The following is a 26156-nucleotide window of genomic DNA, read 5'->3' as shown; positions in this document are numbered from 1 at the left end:
CATCACAATTATCAAAACCATACCCCGTCTGTGTTTTAAAATGGCTATGTTTAAGGTCGGCAGTGAACCTGATGCAAACTCTCCTTGTCCTGCATATATCTGGCAAATTAGTGAAGGAAGGTTTTATATTGAAAACTAAATGAAAGATAACAAAAACTGGATTTAGTTTTGTTTCTTTCAATTCATCATCCTCAGTAAATGCAGAATCTTGAGAAAAGTTAAAATGAAACAATAGCCAGCTTCAAACTATAGATGCACATTTTTATTACCGAATCTTTATATCATGGAAATATAACTTATTGAGCAGTTGTATGATTTGTTGAATCACTTTGGAGAGTTTTTTTGGTCAAGTGATTGTTTCGAAATTTCTGGATCTGTAGGGATTTGTTTTTTTATGGCCATTATGACAACTAGGTGCTATTTGGATTCTATTGTCTAAATAGTATTACTATGTTACATCTAAATGGTATTACTATGTTACATCCAGATTTCGCCTTCGAGAGTTTATTATGTGTTTAACTGGAGAAAAATCTTGTGATCATTACGAAAGTAAAGTGTAATAATTGAAAAACAAGATGACCTCTTACTCTCCTTTATTTGGTTTCATTACAACTCTATTGGTAGCTTACGTCTTCTTTACTCTTGTGGCTTGAGGACCAGCATGCAGTGAAAGACTAGACAATATTAAGGCTTTCTAGCTCTTTTTTTCTTTTTTTTTTTTTGAATGTGGAGCTCACTCTGTTGAGACTGGAACCCAAGGCCTCATGTTAGAAAGTCCCCCATGTGGCCATTGAACCACAAGAATCTCAGGCTCAAAATGGATGAAATTTATTTAGTGCAGAATGTATGTTATTATTATGCTCTTGCGACTAGTTGGGGGTACTTCTAGTGGAGGAAACCAATTTAGTGTAAAAAGACAAGAAATGAAAAAGAAGAATACAATGAAAGAGATCAGTAAGGATGTGCTTGGAGGTACAGGAGTTCTAATACACTATTGGCTTAATTATTAATGGAGAATCAATTTCTGAGCATTTTGATCATTGAGCTACATGAACTCTGCTAAGGACTCCTGATTCACCAAGAGCCATATATATCGCCTTGGTTTCAAGAAGTCATAGTAATGAAGATAAGGTCCTTTTGGTTGAGCAAAAAGAGGCAACAACAGGAGGAAGATTAGTGGCACTTTTCTTTCCTCTACTTTATTTCTTTCATATTTCCTTTCAGATTGAAGAAAATAAGAGAATCTTTCAGTTATGATAGAATTTGGAGAATTGTCCTGTATTTAAGGTATGTATGGCATTACTCTTTCAAAAGACGAGTGAGACTTAAAAAACAGGCTATCTTAACCACTTCTTCAGTACTGTCTTTGGTCTCTGTTTTCTTTGTCATCTTCACAGTGAATCATGACGAGCTTATTGCTCAAGTTTGTTTGGGAATCCAGATACCTCAGTTCCCTCATCCTTTTTACAGTACTGAAGAGGATTCCACCTGTCAAGAGTATTATTTGTGGTTCTTTGTTTCTATTGAGTTGGATGGTTGTTACTGTCTGTACATTAATCAGGCTCTTCCTGGAAGAAACTTAAGCAGGAGATGCAATAGTGAGTTGCAGGTGTGTTATGATGAGATTGCATTGTCCAAAAAGCTATCGGCCCCCTAGACCTGCAACCCCCTTTTTCCGGTCTCCATGTAGTGTGAAATTGGTATTGATAGTTCCGCTCAGACTAGTCATGGCATCAAATTCGTTCTCATGGCGTCCAAAATGAGTTATCGTGGAAAAAGTCACAAGAAGCGGGTGGGATATTTTTGTATGAATTCCAGCATTAACTTGTAATTTTTGCATTTGGGAAAGTCTTAAAAAATTTCAGCGTGCAGGATGATCCATTGACGGTGGACGGTACAAATGAAGTGTTGCTGTCATTACACAGTGGGTATTTGGAGGATGGGTTTTGCAAGGAGAGAGAGTGCTCTAAGACTAGGTCGCATATCACTCTTAATAATCACTAAACAAATGCTTTACCATGTAAATCTTTTATGGATTTGACTGTGAACATGAACAGTGTCAACTCCAGGTAAGGAATTCAAAATTCTATTTACCAAGAGACCGAATTCCAAAGTTCTAAATCTTCAAAAGGCCGAAAAGAGGTTTGTCTGAGACAGGTATCAACTTGACCAGCCAACCAAGCGGCCAAGTGATCGCAGCTATTCCTATACAGGCACCCCACTGGCTCCAATTCAGCCTCTCTGTATCAGCAAAGTTCTTAAGGAACTCCACCATCAGCACCTGTAAAATTATTGTCATGCCTATAATCCCAATAAACATTTTGTTCTTGTGAATACCCTTGAACACATTCCTCTTCTCTAGCTTTCTGGCATTGAACTCGTTAAAGACCTGGCAGAGAACAAATGTGTTGAAGATGAGGGTGTTCTTAACCTTCCCATCCACGTTAAATATGGATCTTCCCCTGAATTGAAGGATAAGCAACACTGAGATTTGGTACAGAGCTTGAGCCATGAGGTTTCTCCACATGATGTTGGTTATAAGGGGCTCTGTTCGGCCTACTGGTTTCTTCTTCATCAACTCTTTCGTGGGTCGTTCTGTGGCAAGAGCCAAGGCTCCTAATGTGTCCATGATCAAATTCACCCACAAGAGTTGAACTGCTGTTAGAGGAACGTTACCCGATGAAACTGCCGCGATAAAGTTAATGACTAGAGCTGCTACGTTTACCGTTAGCTGAAACTGGATGAATTTTTGAATGTTGTTGTAGACGCATCTCCCCCATCTTAGAACTGTTACCACTGTAGTAAAGTTATCGTCTAAGATAATGATGTCTGAGCTTCCTTTAGCCACTTCCGTGCCTTGTATTCCCATTGACAGCCCAACATCAGCTTCTTTTAGTGCAGGGGCATCGTTTGTGCCATCTCCTGTTACTGCAACTACTGCACCCTTTTTCTTCAAGCATTGTACCATTAGGAGCTTATCCAGGGGAGAAGATCTTGCCATTACACATATTCTGTCGACCTTTTCCATCCTCTCCTCCATTGAATAATTTCGAAACTCTTTACCCTCAACGACCAGTCCAGTGCAGTCTTGGTTGCTTCTGAGTATTCCACATTCAGAGGCTATGGCCATTGCGGTGAACATGTTATCACCTGTAATCATTTTAATGTCGACTCCAGCGCTTCTGCAAGCTTCCACTGCTGACTTTACGCCTGGACGGCAAGGGTCTTTCAGACCAACTAGCCCTATCAATCGGAACCCATCCTGGGGGAGTTCCTGTTCGGCATCGTTGATTTGCTTCTGAGCAAAAGCAATACAGCGGAGACTTTGAGCTGCCATACCTTCAATGATACGCTCGAAAATTTCTCTCTTTTCTTGATCAATGGCTTTATGAGTTCCATCACTCTCGACATAACTGGAACACATTGTCAGAACCATCTCTGCTGCTCCTTTCCAATGCATATGCATTGAGTTATCTATGTTCTTTCGCATCAGAACTCCACTTCTTTTTTTATCCGAATTGAATGCTTCAACACGAAGCACTGTGTAACTCTGCTTCATCTTCTCCATATCCATGCCCAATTCAAGAACCGCCCAAGAAAGTATTGCTTTCTCCGTAGGACTTCCTGAAAATTCCGGCAGAGAATTACTTGACACAGCTTTGTAAACACTACCTGTTGTATTGAGGGAAACCCCTTGGTGAAGGAATTCCAATGCATCCGGAGCAATTTTAGAAGAAGTACCCTGCCCTTTCTTCTCTTCTTCTCCGAGCCAGAACTTAGTGACTGTCATCTGGTTCATTGTGAGAGTTCCCGTCTTGTCAGTGCAAATGGTGGTTGCTGATCCCATAGTCTCACAAGCAGAAAGGTTCCGGACCATGGCCTGATCAGCCATCATCCTCTTCATCGAATAGGCCAAAGTGAGAGTAACTGCCAATGGTAAACCTTCTGGAATCGCCACAACTACAATTGTAACTGCTGCAGCTAAGATGTCTGCTACTGAGTCCATTACCTTGCTGAACTTGGTCTTCCCAGCGTTAAATTCTTTTTTCCCGTTCTCATCCTTGGTGGCTCCTGTGAAATAACGCACAGAAAGCACGAAAAGAACCATAACAGCTACAGCCAGTCCAACCTTTCCTACATAAGAAGTCAATCTGTTGAGTCTGGCTTGCAGTGGGGTGTGCTCTTTGTTGTCACGAGTAATAGTGCTCATCATCTCGCCCCATGTGGTGTTCATACCGACGGAGGTGACGAGCATCTGACCGTAACCATCAGCTACTTTTGCGCCGGAGATGAGGAAAGGATTTCTTAACTCATCAACATTGACATCGTCGCTCTCGCCAGTCATGCTCGACTCGTCGATGGTCAAGGAGTAGCCGCTCAAGAAGAGACCATCCGCTGGAACTTGATCACCAATCTTCAGGCAGACCACATCGCCGACGACAATATCGAAGATGGATATCTCTTGCCGTCGTCCGTCTCTCACAACATCCACCCTGATATTGTCACTCTCCTCGGACAACTTCTCAAACTGCCTCGACTGCCTGAAATTGCTAACAGCTCCGACCACGATAACTAAAAACACAGCAATGAAGATACTACCTCCGTCGTACCATCCTTCCTTCACTCCATCCTCCTTAATTCCAAAAGCAATAGAAAGCGCAGCACAGGCAAGAAGGATGAGGATAATGGTATCTTTAAAAGCTTCGAAAACGAAAAAGAAGAAACCTTCGGGAGGGGGACGTTGGTAGGTGTTGGACCCGAACAGTTCCCGGCGAAGGAGAAGATTTTGTGGGTCCCTTTTGATGCCTTCATGTAAGTTCGTCTCCAAAGCTTTGGCAATCCCTTCAACTCCACCGAGTTGAGCCACAGCCTCCGGGTCTCTCTCTTTGACGATCCTGGTGAGGCTTTTCGCATCAATATCCACTTGAGGTTGATCATAAGAGTAATCGTTCTCTTGGATGTCTATTGTGGTGTAAGGTTTTGGTGAGAGATGACGGAGGACGTTCTTCTTCTTCTTCTTCTTCGCTGATAGAGCAACTGAGACAAGAGCTCTACAGGTGTAGATGGTCACAAAAGCTAAGTGCCATCTCCTCTTGGCCACTGTATCCGCAACGTTAAGGAAAAGTGCGACATATTCAGAAGAGTAAGACATGGCAATTGTAGACATTAGAGAATGATAAACACTTGAAGCTACTCAATACAACAGTCTCTTCAGGAAGACGACAGAATGAAGGTCTATGCAGTGCATGCAACAGTACTCAGATAGTTTGCCAATGAGTAAACTTGCTTCCTGCTGAGATGTGGATATTGAAGCTGGGAATGAAATTGGCCAGCTCCAGCTCTTTATAAAGTAGAAATGGGTAGAAGATACGGAACTCAGGAGGATGTCTCCCGGAAAGTAACTCCGATGTTTCTCACCAACCTTAATTGCTACGAAAGATCCTCCTCATCAGATGGACATCTGAAATAGCAGAAACACTGTTTACTTTTGGGTCAAAAGATCAATTAAGACAGAGACATTCTTAACAGGGTAGGCCAACAGGCAACAGGTGTTGTAACTTGTAAATATATATTGATTTCCTTCTTGGCGATGTTTGTAAGTAAAAACAGTGAACTGCTAGGAAATTTCCGCATAGCAGGAACAGATGGACATCTACGAAATTGCTGCTGGGAGTTCTCCCCAAAAATAGGACAAAACGCGTGATCGCTGACTACCACTTTCCGTGTACGATCAGGAAAACAACCTCAGCGTGACGGCGGCGAAAGCTGGCGTGCCCCTCTTTCGAGTCGAATTTGACTTTTGAGAGGAGATTGGTTGGACGAGGAAGACAGAATCGAAAACGATGCCGATGGTTTCTCTTGCCACAAACGCAAATTGCATATCGTTCTAGTGAGCCTGACGTGAAATTCATTCCATAGAAAACCCTCTCTCGCCCCTCTATAAGACACATTACTATTGTGTCTCAACCCTCTCTCTCCCACCCAGTCTGCATCTTAAACTTCGGCCTGCACGTACGCTGATTGACGTAACCATCGTGACAAAGCGTAGATGACGAAATCCTTATTTCGAAGTTTTTAACGTCCCCATGGAAACTCCCCGAGCATTTCTTGTTCTTTCAAAGCTTTCTTTTTTCTGGTTTAGAAGATTCTTCCACAAGATAAAAATGGGTCGTCGTCTCTGATAGATAGAAAAGATGAAAGAAATCTTAAGGAGCTGTACCAGCGACCAAATGCTCTGACGTCTAAGAGGGGCTGCAGTTTTCTTTTTATAATATCGGGATGAGTTCCAAGAAGAAGGTTAGCAAATTTCTTGGAAGCAACTGGCAGGGTGGGTTGCCGTCGGAATCCATTCATACGTCTTCAAGATATGTCACCATCCATGTATGATGCCACATCATTAAATGACACAAAAACACTCAATTACTTTAAACTATTATATGGCAAACCACGTCAACATCCATGTCGTACCTATTATTATCAATTTAAAATATTTTTTAATTAAAAAATTATTTTAAAGTTTAAAAATAAAACTTATCAGTACATTTTTTACTACCTTATATTTATAATAATAAAATATAAAATAAGTATATTAATTAATTAAAAATTCTAACTCTTACCTATTTAGCACCTTTTATTATTGATTTAAATATTTATTAGTTGAAAAAATATTTTGAAATTTATTTTAGAGTTTAAAAATCAAATTTATCGGTATAATTTTTATTACCTTATATTTAAAATATAAAAAATAAGTATATTAATTAATTAAAAAATCTTACTCTTACCTATTTAACACCTTTTATTATCGATTTAAATTATTTATTAAATAAAAAATTATTAAAAAAATATTTTAGAGTTTAAAAATCTAATTTTTGGTACACATTTTATTACCTTATATTTACAATAATAAAATAAAAAATAATTATATTAAATAATTAAATAATCTTACTCTTTTATATATTAATTAGTAAAATAATTCAATTTATTTTAATTAACACCTCTAATTTGATTACTCTTAGTCAATCAACCATAAAAAAATTAACTTAAAACTATATAACAGAATATAATAAGTGCACGATGGAGAAATCATAAAACTCTTTTTGACCATTTCCATACATCCACATTTTTGCAAATGCTGCCAAATGTGAAACATATTGAATCACATCAGAAACACAGAAAAAATAAATAAGCTATGGTGTAGATTTTTCTAAATTTCACCTTAATTACAAATACTTTCATGATTGTTTTAAAATTTAGTAATATAAAAGCACAAAGCATCTTATCCCAAAGATAATTCAAAAACCATAAATGAAAATTCTCTTTATTATCCTTATCCATAGAGCCTAAAAAACACACCTCTAGATTCCAATTCCCAACCATCAGCATCATGAAACCTCTAAAGTTCCCAAAAGCACTACAATATCCCTTTCGAAAGTAGCAAAAAACAAAAATTAAGAATTTGTCTACACTAAAGACTCTTAACATCGGGTATATATCTCATTTAAAGTTCGATTTTTATTCAATTCGGTTGAACTGGCCAATCTGATACTAATAATTGGGTTGAACGTTGCTCAAGAAATCTCAGAGATCTTCTACAATTAACCCCCCTCCACCACCACACCCCACTCCAACACCTAACCACACTTAAACATCGATCGACCCACACCCATCATCCTTACCTGTTTCTTCCCCTCCCCATGTTATTGTCACCAGATCCAAGAACAACATTTACAAGCCCATCCAAAAACTAAACCTTACAGTCTAGCTTCCTACATATGCTGACCGTAAACCAAAAACTGTAACTCAAGCTCTCATCGATCCCAAATAGCTTTAGGCTATGCCTGATGAGTATGATACTCTTATTTGGAATGGGACATGAGATTTTTTTTCCTCGAATACCTCACAAAATCTGGTTGGTTGCAAATGGATTTTTCGTACTGAATATCTTTCTAATGACTCTATTAATAGGTACAAGGCTCTTTTAGTAGCCAAAGGGTTTCACCAGCGCCCTGGGGTTGATTATCATGAAACCTTTAGTCATGTTGTCAAGCCTACCACTATTCACATTATTCTTAACCTTGTAGTAAGTCATGCTTGGTCGCTTCGACAAATTGATGTTAATAATGTTTTTCTCCAAGGTACTCTATCTGAAGATGTCTTTGTGGCACAACCACCGGGCTTCATTGATCTTGATCATCCCCATCATGTCTGCAAACTTCGCAAGGCCATTTATGGTCTCAAACAAGCACCTCGTGCTTGGTATCATGAGTTGTGCCAGTTTTTCATCATCTCTGGCTTCACCAACTCTCATGCCAACTTCTCTGTATTCATCTCTCACACAGGTTCAATTGTTCTATATATTATGATCTATGTCGATGACAACATTATTACAAGAGACAGTGATCAAGCTATGGCAACATTCATCCACTTTCTTGCTCAGAGATTTTCACTCAAAGATCTTGGCACCTTGACTTACTTTCTCGGAATTGAAGTTATTCATCATTCTCAAGGACTACTTCTATCTCAATGCCGGTATATCTCTGATCTCCTTGCATGCCACATCATCTACACTCATACTTCAGTCTGGCACGGCACTCTCTGATCCATCTGAATATCGGATTATTGTTGGGAGTGCAATATTTATCTCTTACTCACCCTAACTTTGTTTATGTGATGAATAATTTATCCCAGATAATGCATTGCCCTACTATTGATCACTAGGATGTTGTCAAGCGATTGTTATACTATCTATGTGGGAGTCTGGATCACGGTATTGTAATACATCGACAATCTTCTTTGTTTTTTCATGCGTTATCTAATACTATCTTTGTGGGACTCCAAAGAAATGCCTGATTTCCATATTGTCAATAAGATATACCCTGAAATTGAAGTTACTAAAATCGACTATGCAAACGAAGCAATTGAAAGGCTCATAAAGAGGGATGATAAGTATCGTTTTGTGATCGATGTTGGAAACTCCTTCAGTGAGATTACCCGGGATTATGCGATTTGAAGCATAGTAGTTTTGTGGAGCTTTTTGTAAGCTTCAAAGTTTTACGGTTTTGATTCTTGTGAGCCTGAACTTGCATGATATAATCAGCAATCTACTCTCTTTCTATAAAAAGAAGGATGTAGCAATTTACTCTCTTATCAAATTTTGCATTTTGAAATGAAGTTGAATGCAGGAATGTGGACGAAACATGTTTTCTTTATATTACTTAGTGAATTTTTTTTATAATTTTTTACAGCCATATTCAATTTATTTAGCTTTTAATGATATTAGTATACAAGTATACATTTTTATTTTATAATTTATAGTGCTGCTGTTCGTTTGGATTACCTACCTTAATCGTCAGAAGTAATTCTTCACGCAATGGTCTCATTCGTTAGCTTGCTATAACTAGAAGTAAGTCAGTGAACAAGGTTCAAGGTCACATATATTTCGTAGAAAAGATAACAAATCAGTGAACAAGCTACGTTAAGCTTATGAGACTCACCTTTGTTTGCCTGGTTATACAGTTACAATAACAATGTAAACCTACCGCTTGACAACAATTTACTGCGATGGTTAAACCAAAATCTGAAAAGAAGGGCTGTATCACCTAAGATCACAGGAGAACGTGTTCTTCATCCAAAATTGTAGAAGGGAAAACAATTGTTGAATACAAAATCGAATGCTTCCAGTTTGAGGCAGCTCACTACCTAATAGCAGGTACCCTGTCAAGTTCACTTATTTTTTGGGCGCTGGAGTGAGAAAACTGGTTCTAGATCAGTATCAAATGAACCAGAACTCCCCACATTGGGTGTCATGCTTTTGCCTTCAACTTTTCCAGAGGGGCTGCCTTCAGGTTCAGATGGAGATGCCTCAAGTAGACGACCACTTGAGCCACTGTTGATTAGGCTCTTGTAAATTGACATGGCCTGAGCCATCATACTGGCAGGATTAGAAGCAGTGCTGGGGAGCAACATGGTAGTGCCCTGCATTCAAAGGAAAATTTTGAATTCATTACCCACAACAAATGTTTTAAAACCTGACCATGGCTGAGAGATCCCAAACAACTAGCGACCTCTTTAGCGATGTTCCCAAATGCTTGGATGTACTGCTCAGCTATTCTCAGACTCGCAGCCTGCAAAAAGTTTGACACATTTGAGCACTGGTCTAACACAAACTACTATGCTGTTGCTTAAAGCTCATCAGAGCCTTGAAGCCAGAAATACTGTAGATAAAATTAATAACAAGTGATCTTGCTGTATCAACCATCATTCACAAGCTCTTCTACAATGTAATAAATAAATAAACCGCAAATGTCAAAAGCTCTCCATCTGATTAATGACAGAAACAACATAGAAAAGGAGGCAACATATCATGAAATCCTCAATATAGTGAAAATCCTTTATAGGAGTAACAACTAACGAGCTTGGTTGAAGTGCATTGGAACAACTTTTGAAGACAGAAGTATGGAATCTTGGCATCTTTGGGCATATAATGTATTCACTAATCCTAGGTGTAACGAAACAGTATGTGTAACAAATTATATGCTCGTATTTATGCTATTTTGCATCACAATACCTTGTTGCCCCAGAATCCCCACCCATCACCAATGCGTCAGTATCTGTTATAGTAAGGTCTAAGTCCATCCCAAAATGACTAGCCAAATTATGAAACCGTTTCCCAACTAATAATCAGAAAATTTAACACTTAGGACTATTTCCACCAAGTACCCTCATGTCCAGGCTCATACAAATGAGCAACAAATCTGAGACGTGGACATAAACTAGGTCCAATAATGCTGACATCCTGTTCAAATACAACGTCAAAGTTCGTTCTTCTAATACCATGCCAAAGTTCAGTCCAAGTTCATCCCAATTTTAACTGGCCAAGTTAGGAAGTCATTTCCTAACTAATAATCACAAGATTTTTTTTCAACACTTACCTGTGTAGGACTATTTCCACTAACAATATCTTCATACATAGTCTTGGCAATGCCAACCATGCCCTTGGGACATGTTTTTATCTAATCTATCATATTCGGGTTTGTTAATTTAGCTTACCGTTTATTTGATTGGAATTATAGATAGAGGGGCATTATTGTAACATTACATTCTTTAATACTTAAGTGATATTATTATCTGCTTCCTCTCTTTTTCCCGCATCAGCTTCCTAAAGTCTCTCTTCTTTCTCTCTTGCTTTCTTCTCCTGTATCTCTTTCTCCTTCTTAAACTAGAATTTTACAGATTTAGAAGACACTAATACTAAGTCCATAAGTTCAGAGGTGATAAGCAAATGTAAAGAGGCACAGGAGTATAACCTCAACACCTCCGTTTGATCCTATAGCTTCTGAAATCATTGATATTGCTTTTGCACTTGCCTGCGATCTGGCTATGATAGCTTCAGCTTCTCCTGCAATGTTGATAATATACAAGGCAGTTAAGACAAATTTCAAACAAGAAAGAAAAGGAAATGAAGCTAGCAACTGAATGTTACAAGTGCAAGATGCTTTCATGAATTCAGGATATAATGCTTCAAAATTTTCACTCTATTTCCAAAAACTTCTCAACTCAAAATGTGATATAGGACATTTCAAAATAAAATGCTATATGCAGATAATGGCAACCGAAGAATCATCCAAGCTACCAATTAAATAGTCATACACTTTGACACTTAAGTGGGTTTCATGGCCATCATACAGAAAAGCAGTAAAAGGCAGAATAACATGATACAATAGGACTACCGAACAGTGACCAGGTACAATCTGCACTGAGCTCTGGAGAACAAACTTAAACATTCACAGACAGAGCAGTGCCAACATAGGGTCTTTTATTAATGTATCATGAAGAATATTTGGATTGACAACAACAATATTTTGGATAATCACCTTCACGTACAGGAACTAAATCTATAAGCAATGTCAGAAAAGAATGCCAAACCCCAAAATTATAACAGCCCATTAAGATTCTTTTGAATGAAATAAACCAGGTACAACAGATTCTTTATAGGATCATCAATGCAAATTTTGTGCCGCTCTTCATGCTACCCCATATTTACAAGATGAGACACAATTTACATTTAAACTCTAAGGCACATCTTGCATCTTGCCCTGCCCCCCCATGGACACACGCACAAACATACACACAGTGACAAAAAAATTTTGTCAGAACACATGTAATGCCATTCATGTTCTTCTATGCTTCCTAACAGTAGCACAATCTGGATGATCTCAACAAAGTCCTACCACATTTATTACTAAGCACTATAAAACAAGCATAGCCTAACCACTCACATTTGTTTAAGTTAAACTGATACACAACAAAATAACATATTTTACCAGTAGCTTCGAGGATAGCAGAACTTTTCTTTCCATCTGCAATATTAATGTTCGCTTGTCTCTCACCTGTTTGAATATAAAAATGGATCCCCATCATCATCCTTGTTATTACAGATAATTTGATTAATACATATATAAAATGCATAAACAATATTTCAGTAGCACAATTAAATAAAACTGTCTCATTACAATAACCATCTTTTAATTGAATGACCCACTAACAAGTTGAAATGGACAAATGCAATTTCAAATCCACCTTCAGACTCAAGAACTTGAGCACGTCTCCTTCGTTCTGCTTCAGCTTGCATCTCCATAGCAGCTTTAACTCCAGGAGGAGGAGATATATCCCCTGCAAGCAGAACCAAGGCTGTTAATACAAATATCAACACATAAACCTTTAATCTGACCTTTTTACGCACCAATAAAACTCTTCTTTACAACCCTCCAGTTGTATGTATGCAATGCAGTCCATACTTTTTTAACATATATTATATATTTCTTTATAATTAATATAGCAATTACCTATTTCTAGTTCTTTGCAGTACCAGAACAATTTCAAAAAAGATATTCCATTAAAAAGTTATACAATTAGAATAAAATCCCTACTTATCTCATAACGCAGGCACTGAAGACCCCAGTTAATGGCAGCTTCATTGATTGCTTTCTGCAGTGTGGATACAATTCACAAACAAAAAAAAGGAGAAACATGATTAGAGATATTTTCTGTACATGGAAACATAGACATTATGGAGCAACATGTGCTGCCACATTACATAAAATCAACTGCCAACCAAATGCTGCCGAACTTTGATCAATAGATAGGGAACACATTTTCCCCAAAATTTCAGAGCTGAGCACAGGATGAAGCAAGTGAATTGAATAATCCATCAGTCACAATTTTCTTTTGGTGTGGAAAAAATCAAGAACAGGCCAATAGAAAGAAAAAGAACAATGAAAACACGTCATATCATTTTAAATTGTATGCATGCATTAACCTATCTACCAATTCATCCAAGCTGATTATAGCCACATCTTCTTGTGCTGTATGGAAATTAGAGCTTTATAGTCAAGCCATGGCAAAGCAAATATATATAAGAATAAGCTAATTTTGGAAACTAGCGCTTTTATTTAACATGGCTGCTTAATTTTGGAGATACTTGGTTTGTTTGTAATTGAGTATGAAAACTGCAAAAAAATAATTATAATAATAATTCATTTTGTCAGGTGAGTTCACAAAAAGTATGTTTTAAAATACCAATCCAGGGGTATTTTAGTCATTTCCCATATTCTGATTTATCCTAATTAGATAATTACATTAAACTCTTATGTTTCAAGTTTCATTCAAAACAGAGTTGTATTCTTTGAGTTATATGAGTTTTTTTAACTAAGGGCATTTTTATCCTTCTTGTAATTATCACTTAAACCCTTAATAAAAGAGAGGGAGCTCGTGCTTGTCTGGCAGAAACTCCAACACAGCCAAGGCTGCTTCTCCCTTTCCTCTTCTGTCAACTCTTCTCCTCTTCTTTCTCCCTCAAATCTCTTTCTTTACATGGTATCAGAGCAGTGAAGGGAGTCATCGACAAATCTTTTTCAGTTTGTTTGCTTCTTCCTCTTCATTCTTTTTTTTTTTTTTTGAAGAAGAAGATGTATTAATAAAACGGAAGAGAATTTCAAAAAAAATTTTTGCTTCTTCCTCTTCATTCAGCAACCCTATTGAAAGTTCTTCCAAAATTTGTTTTTGACTGGTAGGGTAAAAACTCAAATCTTTTCTCTTTTCTTCCTGCCATAACCTATTGCTTGTGTTGAAAAACAAGAACAGGGGCATTTTGGTCATTATATTTTTTCATTATTTATATTTCTTGATGTAATCTAGTTCTACATGCCATACTATGTCTATGGACCAAATTTGATGTAAAGAAGACATGTAGAATAGGAAATATAGAGAATTAGGGTTTTCACTTAAAGTAGGGGCAATGATGTAAATGGTACCCAACCCTCTCAACCCTAAGTTATAAATAGAGGCTGGGGGACGTGCAGGTCCCCCATCTCAGTCTCTTTCTCAGTTTTTCTCTTCTCCACTTTCTCTCCCTCTCATTCTCTCTCTTCAACCTTCCTTCTTCTTACTTTTTTCATGGTATTAGAGCAATAGATTGCATCTAGGAAGGATTTTAGTAAGTTTTTTCTCCTCTTTGAAGCAGATGTCTATATAAAGAAAGGATCTTTTTCCAGTTTTTCAGTTACTAGTTAGTAAAAATTCAATTTTTTCTCCTTTTCTTTCTACCATAACCCTAGGGTTACTGGTTCTACTGTTCTAAGAACAGAGTTTGATGTTATAAACTGCCAAAAGAGGATTTTTTTATGCTAATCTAGAGGTGTGCGCCAAAGTTCCAGAACAGCGATTGCTGATGTCAGTCCTAGTACAGGTTCTAATGCACTTTATCTTTTAAATTTGATCCCCTTGTTGGATTTTTATATGTGCACATCTTATATCTGCCCTAATTATGATTTATATTGTGGGGCCCACTTGAGCCGGTTGATTTGGAACTTCTTGGAAGGTTTATTTGATCTGTTTGGTATATTTGATCTGTTTGGTATTCTTATATATCTGATACGATTGACTCTAGTGAGGTTTACACTCCAACAAAGGAGTCACCTAATCCAGATGGTAACGATATTATTACTATCACCTTTGAAAAGTTGAATGGTGATAATTACCTTACTTGGTCCATATCTATTAGAATGTACTAGAAGGGCAAGAAAAAACTGAATTTTTTTAGAGATGACCCTCCAGTTTCTCAGGATGATGATTGGGAGGCTGAAGACAGTTAAGTGAGGATTTGACTTGTCAATGGCATGGAATCTAATATCAGGAGCCAAGTTATGAATTTTGAAATTGCAAAGGCTATGTGGTTGTCTTTGGAAGCTCTTTGTGGACAAGAGAGCAATCTTTCCAAGGTTTAGAAATTATATACAGAGGCTTTTGGCTTAAAATGGGTAATAGAACTGCGATAGACTACTATAGTTCTTTTCTGAGTATCTGACAGGAAATTAATGTCTTTCATCCTTTTACTACGGATGAAAGGGAACCCCGAAAACAGCAAAGTCAACTTCTTGTGACAAAATTTTTAGATGGATTTGGTGCTGAATTTGATAGCATAAAGGCACAAATTTTGGCCTCAGATGAAATAACTAACCTTTTTACTACCTTGAATAGGGTATAGAGAGCTGAAAAGACTGTTGTGTCTAGAGCTGGAAAAGATACTAAAGTGGATGAAACTACTGCCCTTAATACATCAGCTACAGTATCTGATTCTACTGATACATCCAAGGGATGCACAGGGACTGGTAAAGGCAAAGGTAGAGATAATTCTGGTAGAGGATGTGATCGAGGAGATAGTAAATCTGAGCATAAGTGTATTCACTATAAACACACCAATCATTACTTAGATAGATGTTGGATAAAATTTGAGAACCAAGCATAGGCAAATGCTATTATACATGAAGGTACAACACTAGGGTCTAAAGCTACAATCCCACCTGGTGTTCCAAATGAATTACAGAAATTAATTCAACAACAACAACAGATCTCACAACAGCAACAACAAATTTCCCAACGTATGGCACAACTATCTATTCCCTCTGCATCCTTGGCACATACAACTCCCCCTATAGGTATGTCTGCACTCTCAGCGTCTCATTCTCATCTTGGGTTCTTGATTCCGGTGCCACAAAACACATGTCAAGTATGTCCTCACTATTTTCTAACTTAAGAGGAGTATGTTCTCTTAAAGCGTGTTAATCTTGCTGATGGGTCAATTTCACTAGTACAAACAATGGGAAATGTTACCCATGCACCTTTTCTTTCCCCTAAGCCTGCACTACTAGTTCCAAAATCTCCTTTAAATCTGTTGTCTGTCAATCAGGTGGCTAAGTCTATAAATTGTTCTCTAACTTTTTTTTTGGAATAATTTTTATCTAACTTTTTACCCAACTCATTTGTGTTTTTCAAGATCTTGTGACAAGGAAGATGATTGGTTCCGCTTGTGAGAGAGGGGGACTATACTATCTGGACAACTACAACCCAAACAATACTTTACATGTACTACACACAGCCGATTCACCTCTTTAGTGGCATCTCAGACTTGGTCATCCAATCCCCAGCGAAACTTATTCAAGTAGTTCCAGATCTTCCTTCCAAGTATTACTTTTCAATGAGAGTCATGTCAGCTAGGCAAGCATCAGCGGAACTCTTTTCCTATTTCATCTCATAAGACAAGTAAACTTTTTGAGCTTGTCCACTTAGATGTTTTGGGTCCTTGTCCTGTGACTATTCAATTTGGTCATAGGTATTTTATTTCCTTTATTGATGATATCAATAGATATACTTTGATTTATCTCAAGCAAGAAAAATCTGAAGTTTTTGATGTATTTCAACTATTTTATAATAAAATAAAGAATCAATTTGCAACCTCTATCCATATCTTGCGTACAAACAATGGTCTTGAGTTTATGAATCATAAATTTGACTCTTTTTGTCAATCACAAGGAATCATTCATCAAACTTCTTGTGTTTTCCCTTCACAACAAAATGGAGTTGCTAAGGGAAAGAATCGTCATTTACTTGAGGTAACTCGCACTATGCTGATTCACATGAATGTACCTAAGCCTTATTGGGGTGTTGTTCTTACTCCATACTTTTTGATAAATAGAATGTTGTCTTCTGCTCTTGATGGCAAGATTCCTATTGAGATTGTTTTACCTACTGCACCTTTGTTTCTAGTGTCACCTCAGGTCTTTCGGTGTGTATGCTTTGCACATGTATTTGATCAGTCCAAGGATAAATTGTCTCCATGGTCTATTACTGGTATATTTTTGGGGTTTTCTTGAACACGGAAAGGGTACAAAGGTTATTGTCCGTCTATAAGAAAAACATTTGTATTTGCTGATGTTACCTTTGAGGATGTTTCATTTTTTGAATCTACTAAATCTGAGTCGGTTCCACCTGAACCCTTTGTACCTAGTGTGGTTATTCTTCTTCCAGTTGATGACTGTGCTCCAGCCTCACGAGATGCTCCTATTGAAAAACCATTGTGGGTATACCAGCGCCAACTGCAACCAACTAATTTTGATCCAGACCCTTCGTCACATCAAACCGTGACTCTCCATCGTCTCCTAATCCTAAGGTAAGTGATTTGCACCTTCGTATCGCCCTTCGGAAAGGTGTTCGCAAAGGTACCCCTTTGATTCCTCGTTTGATAACTATCATAAGTTTGATTTGTCCATATCTACTTGCTCCATTCCTTCTTCAGTACAGGATGACTTGTTGCAAACTCATTGGAAGCATTTATTGATAGAGGGACTTGGGAGTTGTGACTTATCTCCATTGGGTGTCAATGGATCTATACTATTAAATATAACTTTGATGGATCAATTGAACTGTATAAGGCTTGTCTTGTTGCCAAAGGGTATACACAGACATTTGGTGTGGATGTTTTCAAGACTTTTTCTCTAGTTGCTCGCTTGTCCTTTGTCCATAAGCTTATTTTTGTTGCAGTCCATCAAAGGTGATCCTTTTTCCAACTAGATATTAAAAATGTTTTCTTATATGGTGAACTTGAAGAGGAAGTCTATATGAAGCACCTCCAGGGTATGTTGCTCAGGAGGAGACACATAAGGTATGTCAACCAAAACATATTTTTGACAAGTGTTAGAAATTTTTTGGTAAACCTACCTATTCCAATTCCATAGTCACAGACAAAGATGCAACCTCTCACACTAGTTCACTTGATGAGATTCAGCAACTACTACAACGACTTGGCCAGTTGACTAAACCATTTACTAGTTATGTCATTGAGTCTGATCCTTCATCCTCAGTGAGTGCGACAATAGCGAGCGCAGGTATGACTGCACTGAATATGTCCCACTCTCCCTCCTGGATCATTGAATCAGGGGCATCTAGCCATATATAAGGTATGTCCTCCTTATTTCAGTCTATGCATCCTTCTCCTTCATACAAGTTACTTTAGCTTATGGGTCCACCTCTCCAATTTAGAGGGAGGGTACTATACATCCCACTCCTCAAATATCTTTCAATTCTATTCTCTTTGTTTTGAATTTCCAGTCAACCACTTGTCTGTGAGTCACATCCCTAAGTCTTTAAATTGTTTAGTAACCATTTCTCTTGTTTCTTGTGTTTTTAGAACTTGCAAACAAAGAGGACGATTGGTTCCAAGTATGAGAAGGGAGGGTTCTACCTGCTGAATGATGTTTCTATTCCCAAAGCTACGACACTTACTACTACAAACTCCTCATACTTATGGCACCTACACTTGGGGCATCCATCACCAGTTAAGTTGTGCTAGTCCTTTCCTTCTTTGCCATTATGTATTTCTTTTGATTGTGAGTCCTGTCAACTGGGAAAAAATCGTCAAACAAGTTTCCCAGTTAGTTCTAATTGTAGCACCAATTTGTTTGAATTTAATTCATTCTGATGTGTGTGGTCCATGTTAGGTACCAAGTCCATCTGGTTTCAAGTATTTTATTTTTTCATAGATGATTTTAGTCAAGTAACTTGGGTGTATCTTATATGAGAAAAATCTAAAGTATTCGATATATTCCTGAATTTTTTAATAAAATAAAGAATCAATTTGGTGTTTGTGTTTATGTTTTTCATACTGATATTGGATATGAGTATCTCAATAAAAAAATTGCATCATTTTGTGCTTCCCATGGTATTACTCAGCAAACATCATGCGCATATTCTCCTCAATAAAATGGGATAGTAGAATGTAAAAACAGACATCTCCTTCAAGTTACTCAGACTTTATTATTACATAATGAATGTTCCTAATCTTTTTGCGGAGATGCTCTTTTACCTCTTATTTCTCAATTAATCACGTGTCCTCATCTGTTCTGCATGGCCAGGTTCCTCTACATGTTTTAAAACCTCATTGTAACTTTTTTTATGTCGTCCCTTATATATTCGGATGCACATGTTGAGTAATTCTCAAATAAGTTGTCACCTCGATCTGTCAAGTGTGTTTTTCTAAAATATTCTCATCAACAAAAGGGGTACAAGTGTTATATGACCCTATTTGAGAAAGACATGCGTGTCAGCTGATGTAACCTTCTTTGAGCATACTCCATATTTTGCATCGTCTGTTGAGTTTCCTATATCATTTGATCCCCTATTGATAGTCTTGTTCGTGTAGCAGTTTTGGATGCACCAGCCATAGGTCCTTCTCCACCTCTTCAAGTCTATAGCAAACACCCTCACCGTGGATTACCATGAACTATGCCTCAAGAAGCTCCAGCTCTTGAACCCTCTCCTCTAGATCAACCATCTTCCTCTTTGCCTATGGGTCCAATTCTGTTAGATTTGGATTTACCCATCAGACTTCGAAACAGTAAAACATCTTGTAGTTCCCGTCCAATCTCAAAGTATGTGTCCTTTGATTTTTTATCCCCATCCTCTAAATCTTTTGCCATATCCTTGTCTACCTCCACTATTCCTTGTTCAATGAAGGATGTTTTAGGCTTTGGATGATGAGATGATACCTTAATGTCTAGGGGAACGTGGCATTTATTGTGGGATGTTGTTGGACGTACACCATTAAATATAATGTTGATGGATCTATTCCACAACACAAAGCAAGGCCGGTGGCAAAGGGGTATACACAAACCTTTGGTATTGATGTATTTGGGACATCTCACCTATGCCAGTCTTACATTGGTACATTATTTGTCTTTCTGCCAGTTAATAAAGGTAAGCTCTCATCCAACTTGATGTGAAAAATGTCTTCTTGTATAGTGATCTATAAAAGGAAGTATATATGGAACAACCTCTTGCGTATGTTACTCAGGGGGAGATAGGGAAAGTATGTAAGTTAAAAGCCTATATATGGACTTAAACAAAGTCCAGAGCATGGTTCTAGAAATTCAGTATAGTAGTGGTGCAATTCGGTTTCTATAGAAGCCATAGCAATCCTTCTATGTTCTTGCTCGAAAGGAAGATCAGTGTGATTGTCTTAGTTGTGCATGTGTGGGGATGGTTGAAGGCATTACAGTAGTTAAGAAGCACTTTGGCCACTCACTTTCAGAAAAAATTCTGAAGTAAAAAGCAAGGTTTTTCACAAGTAACTTGGCTGGAAAAGGGAGAGAGAAACAAGAAAATATGGACGAATAGAGTAAGGAACAAAGAAGAAAGGAGAGGGAGAGAGGAGAAATTCAGGAGGAAGAGAGAGGAGAGAATTCAGGAATAGAATTAGGTATTGTCAAAGCATACCACACGTTCATTAGGCACTCAGTATATAGACACTCCTAAACTAATTTTGGCATAACTTAAATTCTAAAATTAGACACTCCTAAACTAACTTAGACACCCACTCTTTCCTAAATTCCAGTATCAACTTAAGTTCAAATTTGTAGACTATTTTACCTTCAACTTAAAACCTAATGACCTTTCACCCTCTTACACTCCCTTTTTACTAAATAAACCTTACATTTTTTGGATACTAACACTATCTACTTGTTCCTTACAAATTTCATCACTATCTACATTTAAACAATACCATGTCAAATATACACTTGGAGGCCAACACGCCATTAAAGTTGCTATTTATGCTTGAGAAACTTCACGTAAAGAAAAAGTTCATGCTTATATTGGCAAGATAACCAACTCCGTAAGATCAATATCCTCAGGCAATAAACCACCGACTAAACAATCCTATAGATGTTAAGAACCAAAAATGAGGGAAAGGAAACAAAAAGAATTGGTCACTCACACCATATTCAATGGAATGAACCATGGAACTATTTATTGCAGTGCAAGCTTATCAAGATTGATTTCATTCAAAAAATTCAGCAGGAAACATACCTTACCTAGACTAAAACTACCAAGTTGACTAGCAATAATTAAACCTCCAAGATAGCTCAAAACTAGAAATTACATGTATGGCTTAACAATCTACCATATCGAACTTACCACAATATTTTCATTCAGGGTATCTCTTTCCTCGAATGTTTTATCTAACGTAATCTTCCCCAATTCACTCCTCATGGTAGTCTGTGCAAGCTGAATAACTGCAAACATTGGATTCTCCACACCATATGATGCCAAAAAGGGATCCACGATCTGTCACATAGAAAATTTGTCAAATATTCCCCTGAAAGTTACAAGGAACACATATAGGTACACATATTCTCTAAAAAGAACCAAAAATATGATTGGTAACAAATATTAGAACCACAAATACCTGCCTTGACATAAAGCACTCCACCAATCAAAATGCTGACATTATCCTTAGTAATTGCAGACTGGTCTGGTATTGGAATAGCCTCTTCCTTCAGTGAATGGACATAAGCAATTCGGTCGACGAAGGGGACAAGAAGGTGAATTCCAGCGTCAAGTATCTTCTGATATTTACCAAATCTTTCAACAACGAAGGCACTCTTCTCTGGGACAATCCTTATGCCCCAATTAGTAGGCGGAGTCACCTCATACCTTCCCAATTTTAGAAATATATCAGTAAACAAACACCAGAAGATAAAAAATAAAGAAATGTGAAAAGTACCTGTTGTTCTTGAAAATCTAGTTCTTGGGAAAAAAAAAGTAACAAATGAAATTGAAAACTTAGTGATGTTCCTCAAATGAAGAAATTGCGAAGAAATCTCTGGAACATTTAAGCAGACAACGCTAACAAGTATTTCCCCAAATTCAAGTAATCGGCACGATTGTCCATAGACACAAGAGGACTGTGGAAATATGATACCTCCGATGCCACAGTTTATATTGTTCTTAAACTTAGTGTTTGATATGCCTCCTTGGTTCACTAAATCTAGAGTATTGTCATATGTAACTGAACCGAAACCATCGTCCTCCCAAACAAAAAGACTCCAAATATAAAAAATTTGCACATCTAAAACTGCCAGTATCCTAAAGTTTCTTTTTTTTGTTTGTTTGAAAAAAGTATTCTGAAGTTACTTTCGCATCCTCATCGCAGGAACCGAAAAAACTCGAATAAATTAGAAAAAACCTGAATGACGGGTCGTCGTGATGGGTTTTGGAGCGGATGTGTCGAAGGGAGGTAGAGAAAGGCGCAAGAAATGAGGTCACCGGACCAGACTTAGGGGCAGAATGGAGGTTCGGCAGAAGCCAGGTGCCTCGTCCGAGAGCACCCGAGGCGGACCAGCAAACGTGCTCTAAAGATCGGAGAGAATTCAGCCTCCACATCGTCATTGACCGTCCTTGTTTCTCCCTCTGGTGTCGGCCTCTGCGCCTTTAAACGCTGCAGTTTTCTGGGGGAAGAAAGGTTTTAGGAGGGCTTTTTCAGCTACCGTGAAATGGCAAAAGCCGAAGCTCATTTACCAATTTTACCAACTTGTCGGATTGTTCTGGAAATTTTAAATGACAATAACACCCCTAATCGTGTATCGGCCGAAACTTTATCGGATCTTGGGTTCATCCAAGGCCCATATTATGCGCCCGATATGTCTGGGATTCTCTGATAACGCGAATCTCGACTCGAAACTGAAGAAGGTTTCAAGCAGCAGCTGCGACAAACTGATTTAAATTGAATACAAAAATAAAAAAGTTGATGAGTATTCAACAAGTTCAGGACTTGACCACCTTTGGTTGCAGACACAGATAGCCGAATCCTCGATTTTTTAACATCGATTCCCTTCAGTTTCTTTTCTCGTAAAATGATTAAAAGCGAGAATCAGTAATTGCATTACAGTGACTGCTACTGTCAAATGGACTGAAAGAAATCGAATTACATTCACATCTCATTGGAAGTTATCGACATTAAAAACTAAGCAATTTGATCATCTACAGTCTCCTCTGCTCCATGACGATCCCTGCTCTTGCCCCATAATACACAGTAAAGCCCACCAACTATGAGCACTCCACCGATCAGGCTGCAGGAAAATCATTAACTGGTTTGTAAAATTCTTAGCAGACAATTTATAACCTGCAACTGCACTTGCGAATAGAAATAAAAACTGAATCTTGACCTGCCCAAGTGGAGCCGCTCTGCGAAAGCAAAGGCTGAGAAGACTGCCACGATAACAGCCAGTAGAGGAGAGAACAAGGCAACAAAAACAGGGCCCTTTTCGCTTACACACCATGTTTGCAAGTAATATGTAAGGGCTGATATTACCGTTCCCTGCAAATTGATGATAGCAGTTACTGGAATTGACAGATGTTATTCTTTTCTGGAAGGATATGAGACGGGATGCTAACACTGTAGATGATAGTTAATAGCTGCACATTCCAATCTAATTTCCAGGACGATGTATTTCTTTCAAAAACCAGAGCAAGAATGGAGGACTGAACTGAGGCGAAGAAACATATTAAAGAGTTTATAGACAATCGAGCAGGATAAACCTCGTAAATCATCGCCTGGAGATACACAAAGTCGATTGAAAAAACACGTCAGAAGGAAAGATTCAAATGGTTAAATAAAGGGTAAGATACGATAACCATGAAATAAGGATGTAACCAGGAGTATGAGCCATGAGCTCCAAGCTACGAAGCTGGTCAGTATAAGAGCAGAGCCTTTGATCCAATCATCTCTACCGTGGCTGGGCTTACTAGGATCGTTTACATGAACATCAATTAATGGGGTTCGAACGATTCCCTTGAAGAGGTACCCTTTCCACAACGTAAAAATGAGGGCTCCGCCAACACAAATGACTGTACCCAGAAGCTTAGCACGCCCTCTTGCACTCCTAATCTTCAGTTTCTCCATCCTGAAAGAGGGTTAAATGTTTAAAAGTTTTTTTTTTTTTTTTTCTGTTCATCAGCTTCCTGCGTCTCTTTCTTACTTGAGTAAAATTGCCAGGATGAATGTCAGAGCTGGAATGACATTGCTCAAGGCAGTGGCAACAGTGGCGGACGTAAAGTCAAGGCCAGCGTAGTAGAGGCTCTGGTGCACTGTAACCCCAAGTGCTGCAAGCAAGAAGATCTTCACAAGAACTGAAAAAGAAAGAGCTCCAGAGTGTTTTCTACACTTCACATGGTATCCATTAGAACGGAAGAATCTAAGAACCAATTCGTTGTGCTCTTTCAAAACTTAACTCTGCCATTGACAGAGTTGAGGTTTCAAAATTTTCATAAAAACTTTAAAATTCTTTGAACTGAAGAAATAGACAAAGGTTGAATTAGAGGTTTTTGTACGAAATATGACAACAGTAGCTTAAGTCACCTCTCGAGGATGTAAGCGAGTGGCCCAAGGATAAACATGGCGATGAGATGCCGATAGAGGATGAAGACGAAGACGCTCATGCCTTTCAGAAGGGCAATTTTGCAAAGGATATTTGAACCTCCATAAGCAACCTGCACCAGAATCATGAACACATAAGGCGTGCTGGCTTTGATTATTCCCATCCTTGACTTGGGAAATCGGAAGCTCTCGGGTGGCAGAGATGAACAGCTCAGCCCCTACTAGAGAACATTTTTTTTAATAGCTACTGGTGGATTTCGTTGTCATCTATGGCATATGCCACATCTGCCCACTGGTTAATGCGCTGGGAGGAACAAGAACCAATTCTGTGCATAACTATTTGAACCTAAGCCTGTCTGTTTGTGCTTCACCATCTCAATTTACATTGCAAGCCCATCTGGTGAGAGGGTGTGGTAGTGTGGGTATCAGTCCCATTTCTAATATGTTGGAACCATATTATAGGTATCGTTCCCACATTTGAAAATTAGTGCTTTGGTGGAACCATCAAATTTGTCATATGAGCTGCCAATACCTCCTTGGCTTTACTATTAGAAGAATTGATGGTTTGATGTTGTTGCAGTTTGAAGACTTGCTGCTATGACTGTCAGTTGCACCTGCTTGTTGCAGCTATTTACGATCTCACCATCGACATTCTCTGAAGAAGACAGTATTTGTGTTGGAATCATGATTCAACAATCTAAATTTGTTTCTGATTGATGTTGCTTCTGCTCAAGTGATAATTCTGCATTAATTTTGTGTGCTTTTGATATGTGACTTCATCTTTCATCGGTTTCAATGTGCTCATTGTTTCTTAAATGATACCATGGGATTAGGATTTGCTGAGACGACAAGATTATTTGATGTTAGATGTGATATGTAAGTCTCTTTGTAGACAAGAAAGTAAGATTCATGTATGAGCATAAGTGTAAGTGGGATTCTGCAAGGGTTTGCATCAAAGAAAAAATTTAATGCCATTTGTCTGTAAGAATAACGTAGGAACACAGAGATAAAGATAACAGTATAAATTGTTCATTAAAGCTAGCTGCACTTTCCACTGTATGGCCACATATTTTCTCATATGTGGGGGGGTGTTACCAGACTTGAAAATCCTACAAGTTCATGGACTGTCTTCAAGTTTCCAAGTGGTAGGGGTGATGCTCATTCTATGTGTACTTAGTTGAAAGCTTCATCAAGTAAATCTCAACAATATCTAATCACCCTATTAAGGCCATAAAGCTCTCTAGTCTTTGGAATTATTCTCATTACTAAAAATCAAATATTGCAAGCTATAAGAAACACATCGCTGCAAATAAGTATTCCTCCTATTCCTCTCCTACACCTTTTTTCTGCGCCTCTTTGCTGTTTTCCGTGCCCCCCTTGTCCGTCTTCTTCTCCTTCTTGCTCCCATACTCTTTGATCACCATATGAACACCAGGGTCTTCTGCTTTGTAACTTCCCCCAAGCAAGATGGAGTTGTTCACCGCCTGGAAGTTACTGTTAACATAAGCACCCAACTTGTCTTGCTCTTCAGACGTTGCTACATTCCTATCAAACCCAGAATGCATCGTGGCTCCTTCGTTGGTACCTGCAAGTGTCACAACTCTAAGGC

The 26156-nt window shown here is 38.1% G+C and overlaps 3 protein-coding genes across 3 annotated transcripts; all 3 read right to left on the bottom strand.

Annotated features, from left to right (window-relative positions):
* Window positions 1-2116: 2116 nt before the first annotated feature.
* On the bottom strand, window positions 2117-5167 carry LOC137935073 (calcium-transporting ATPase 12, plasma membrane-type-like). The gene has a single exon (XM_068779718.1). It carries the CDS (start codon window positions 5165-5167, stop codon window positions 2117-2119), a length of 3051 nt encoding a protein of 1016 aa, XP_068635819.1.
* Window positions 5168-9435: 4268 nt separating this feature from the next.
* On the bottom strand, window positions 9436-22650 carry LOC137934377 (uncharacterized). Its single transcript, XM_068778664.1, has 9 exons — window positions 22358-22650; window positions 21582-21825; window positions 21307-21456; window positions 12930-12987; window positions 12580-12672; window positions 12324-12389; window positions 11307-11398; window positions 10065-10124; window positions 9436-9975 (listed from the first exon to the last, which is right to left on the bottom strand). The coding sequence occupies exons 1-9, from the start codon at window positions 22558-22560 to the stop codon at window positions 9724-9726; spliced, it is 1218 nt and encodes a 405-aa protein (XP_068634765.1). The 5' UTR covers window positions 22561-22650; the 3' UTR covers window positions 9436-9723.
* Window positions 22651-23134: 484 nt separating this feature from the next.
* LOC137935407 (WAT1-related protein At5g64700-like) lies at window positions 23135-24675 on the bottom strand. The gene is made up of 6 exons (XM_068780063.1): window positions 24530-24675; window positions 24150-24329; window positions 23825-24074; window positions 23566-23724; window positions 23337-23488; window positions 23135-23240 (listed from the first exon to the last, which is right to left on the bottom strand). Exons 1-6 carry the CDS (start codon window positions 24673-24675, stop codon window positions 23135-23137), a joined length of 993 nt encoding a protein of 330 aa, XP_068636164.1.
* Between the last annotated feature and the right edge of the window lie 1481 nt (window positions 24676-26156).

Source organism: Aristolochia californica, unplaced genomic scaffold (assembly GCF_029961685.1).
Source record: "Aristolochia californica isolate CCGP_79_NKW_82.1479 unplaced genomic scaffold, dmAriCali1.0.hap1 SCAF_6, whole genome shotgun sequence".
Taxonomy (NCBI): domain Eukaryota; kingdom Viridiplantae; phylum Streptophyta; class Magnoliopsida; order Piperales; family Aristolochiaceae; genus Aristolochia; species Aristolochia californica.
Note: the sequence above shows the minus strand (reverse complement) of the source record. Positions and strands in the feature narration are given on the sequence as shown.

Coding starts and splice junctions, on each gene's coding strand:
- LOC137935407 (XM_068780063.1), bottom strand. CDS start 24,675: ATGATTCTGGTGCAGGTTGCTTATGGAGGTTCAAATATCCTTTGCAAA. Junction 23,489..23,565: donor TATTAACTATCATCTACAGT/GTTAGCATCCCG, acceptor ATCAATTTGCAG/GGAACGGTAATATCAGCCCT. Junction 23,241..23,336: donor GAGCGGCTCCACTTGGGCAG/GTCAAGATTCAG, acceptor ATTTTCCTGCAG/CCTGATCGGTGGAGTGCTCA.
- LOC137935073 (XM_068779718.1), bottom strand. CDS start 5,167: ATGTCTACAATTGCCATGTCTTACTCTTCTGAATATGTCGCACTTTTC.
- LOC137934377 (XM_068778664.1), bottom strand. CDS start 22,560: ATGACGATGTGGAGGCTGAATTCTCTCCGATCTTTAGAGCACGTTTGC. Junction 21,826..22,357: donor CACGACGACCCGTCATTCAG/GTTTTTTCTAAT, acceptor AAAATTGGGAAG/GTATGAGGTGACTCCGCCTA. Junction 21,457..21,581: donor GTGGAGTGCTTTATGTCAAG/GCAGGTATTTGT, acceptor TCTATGTGACAG/ATCGTGGATCCCTTTTTGGC.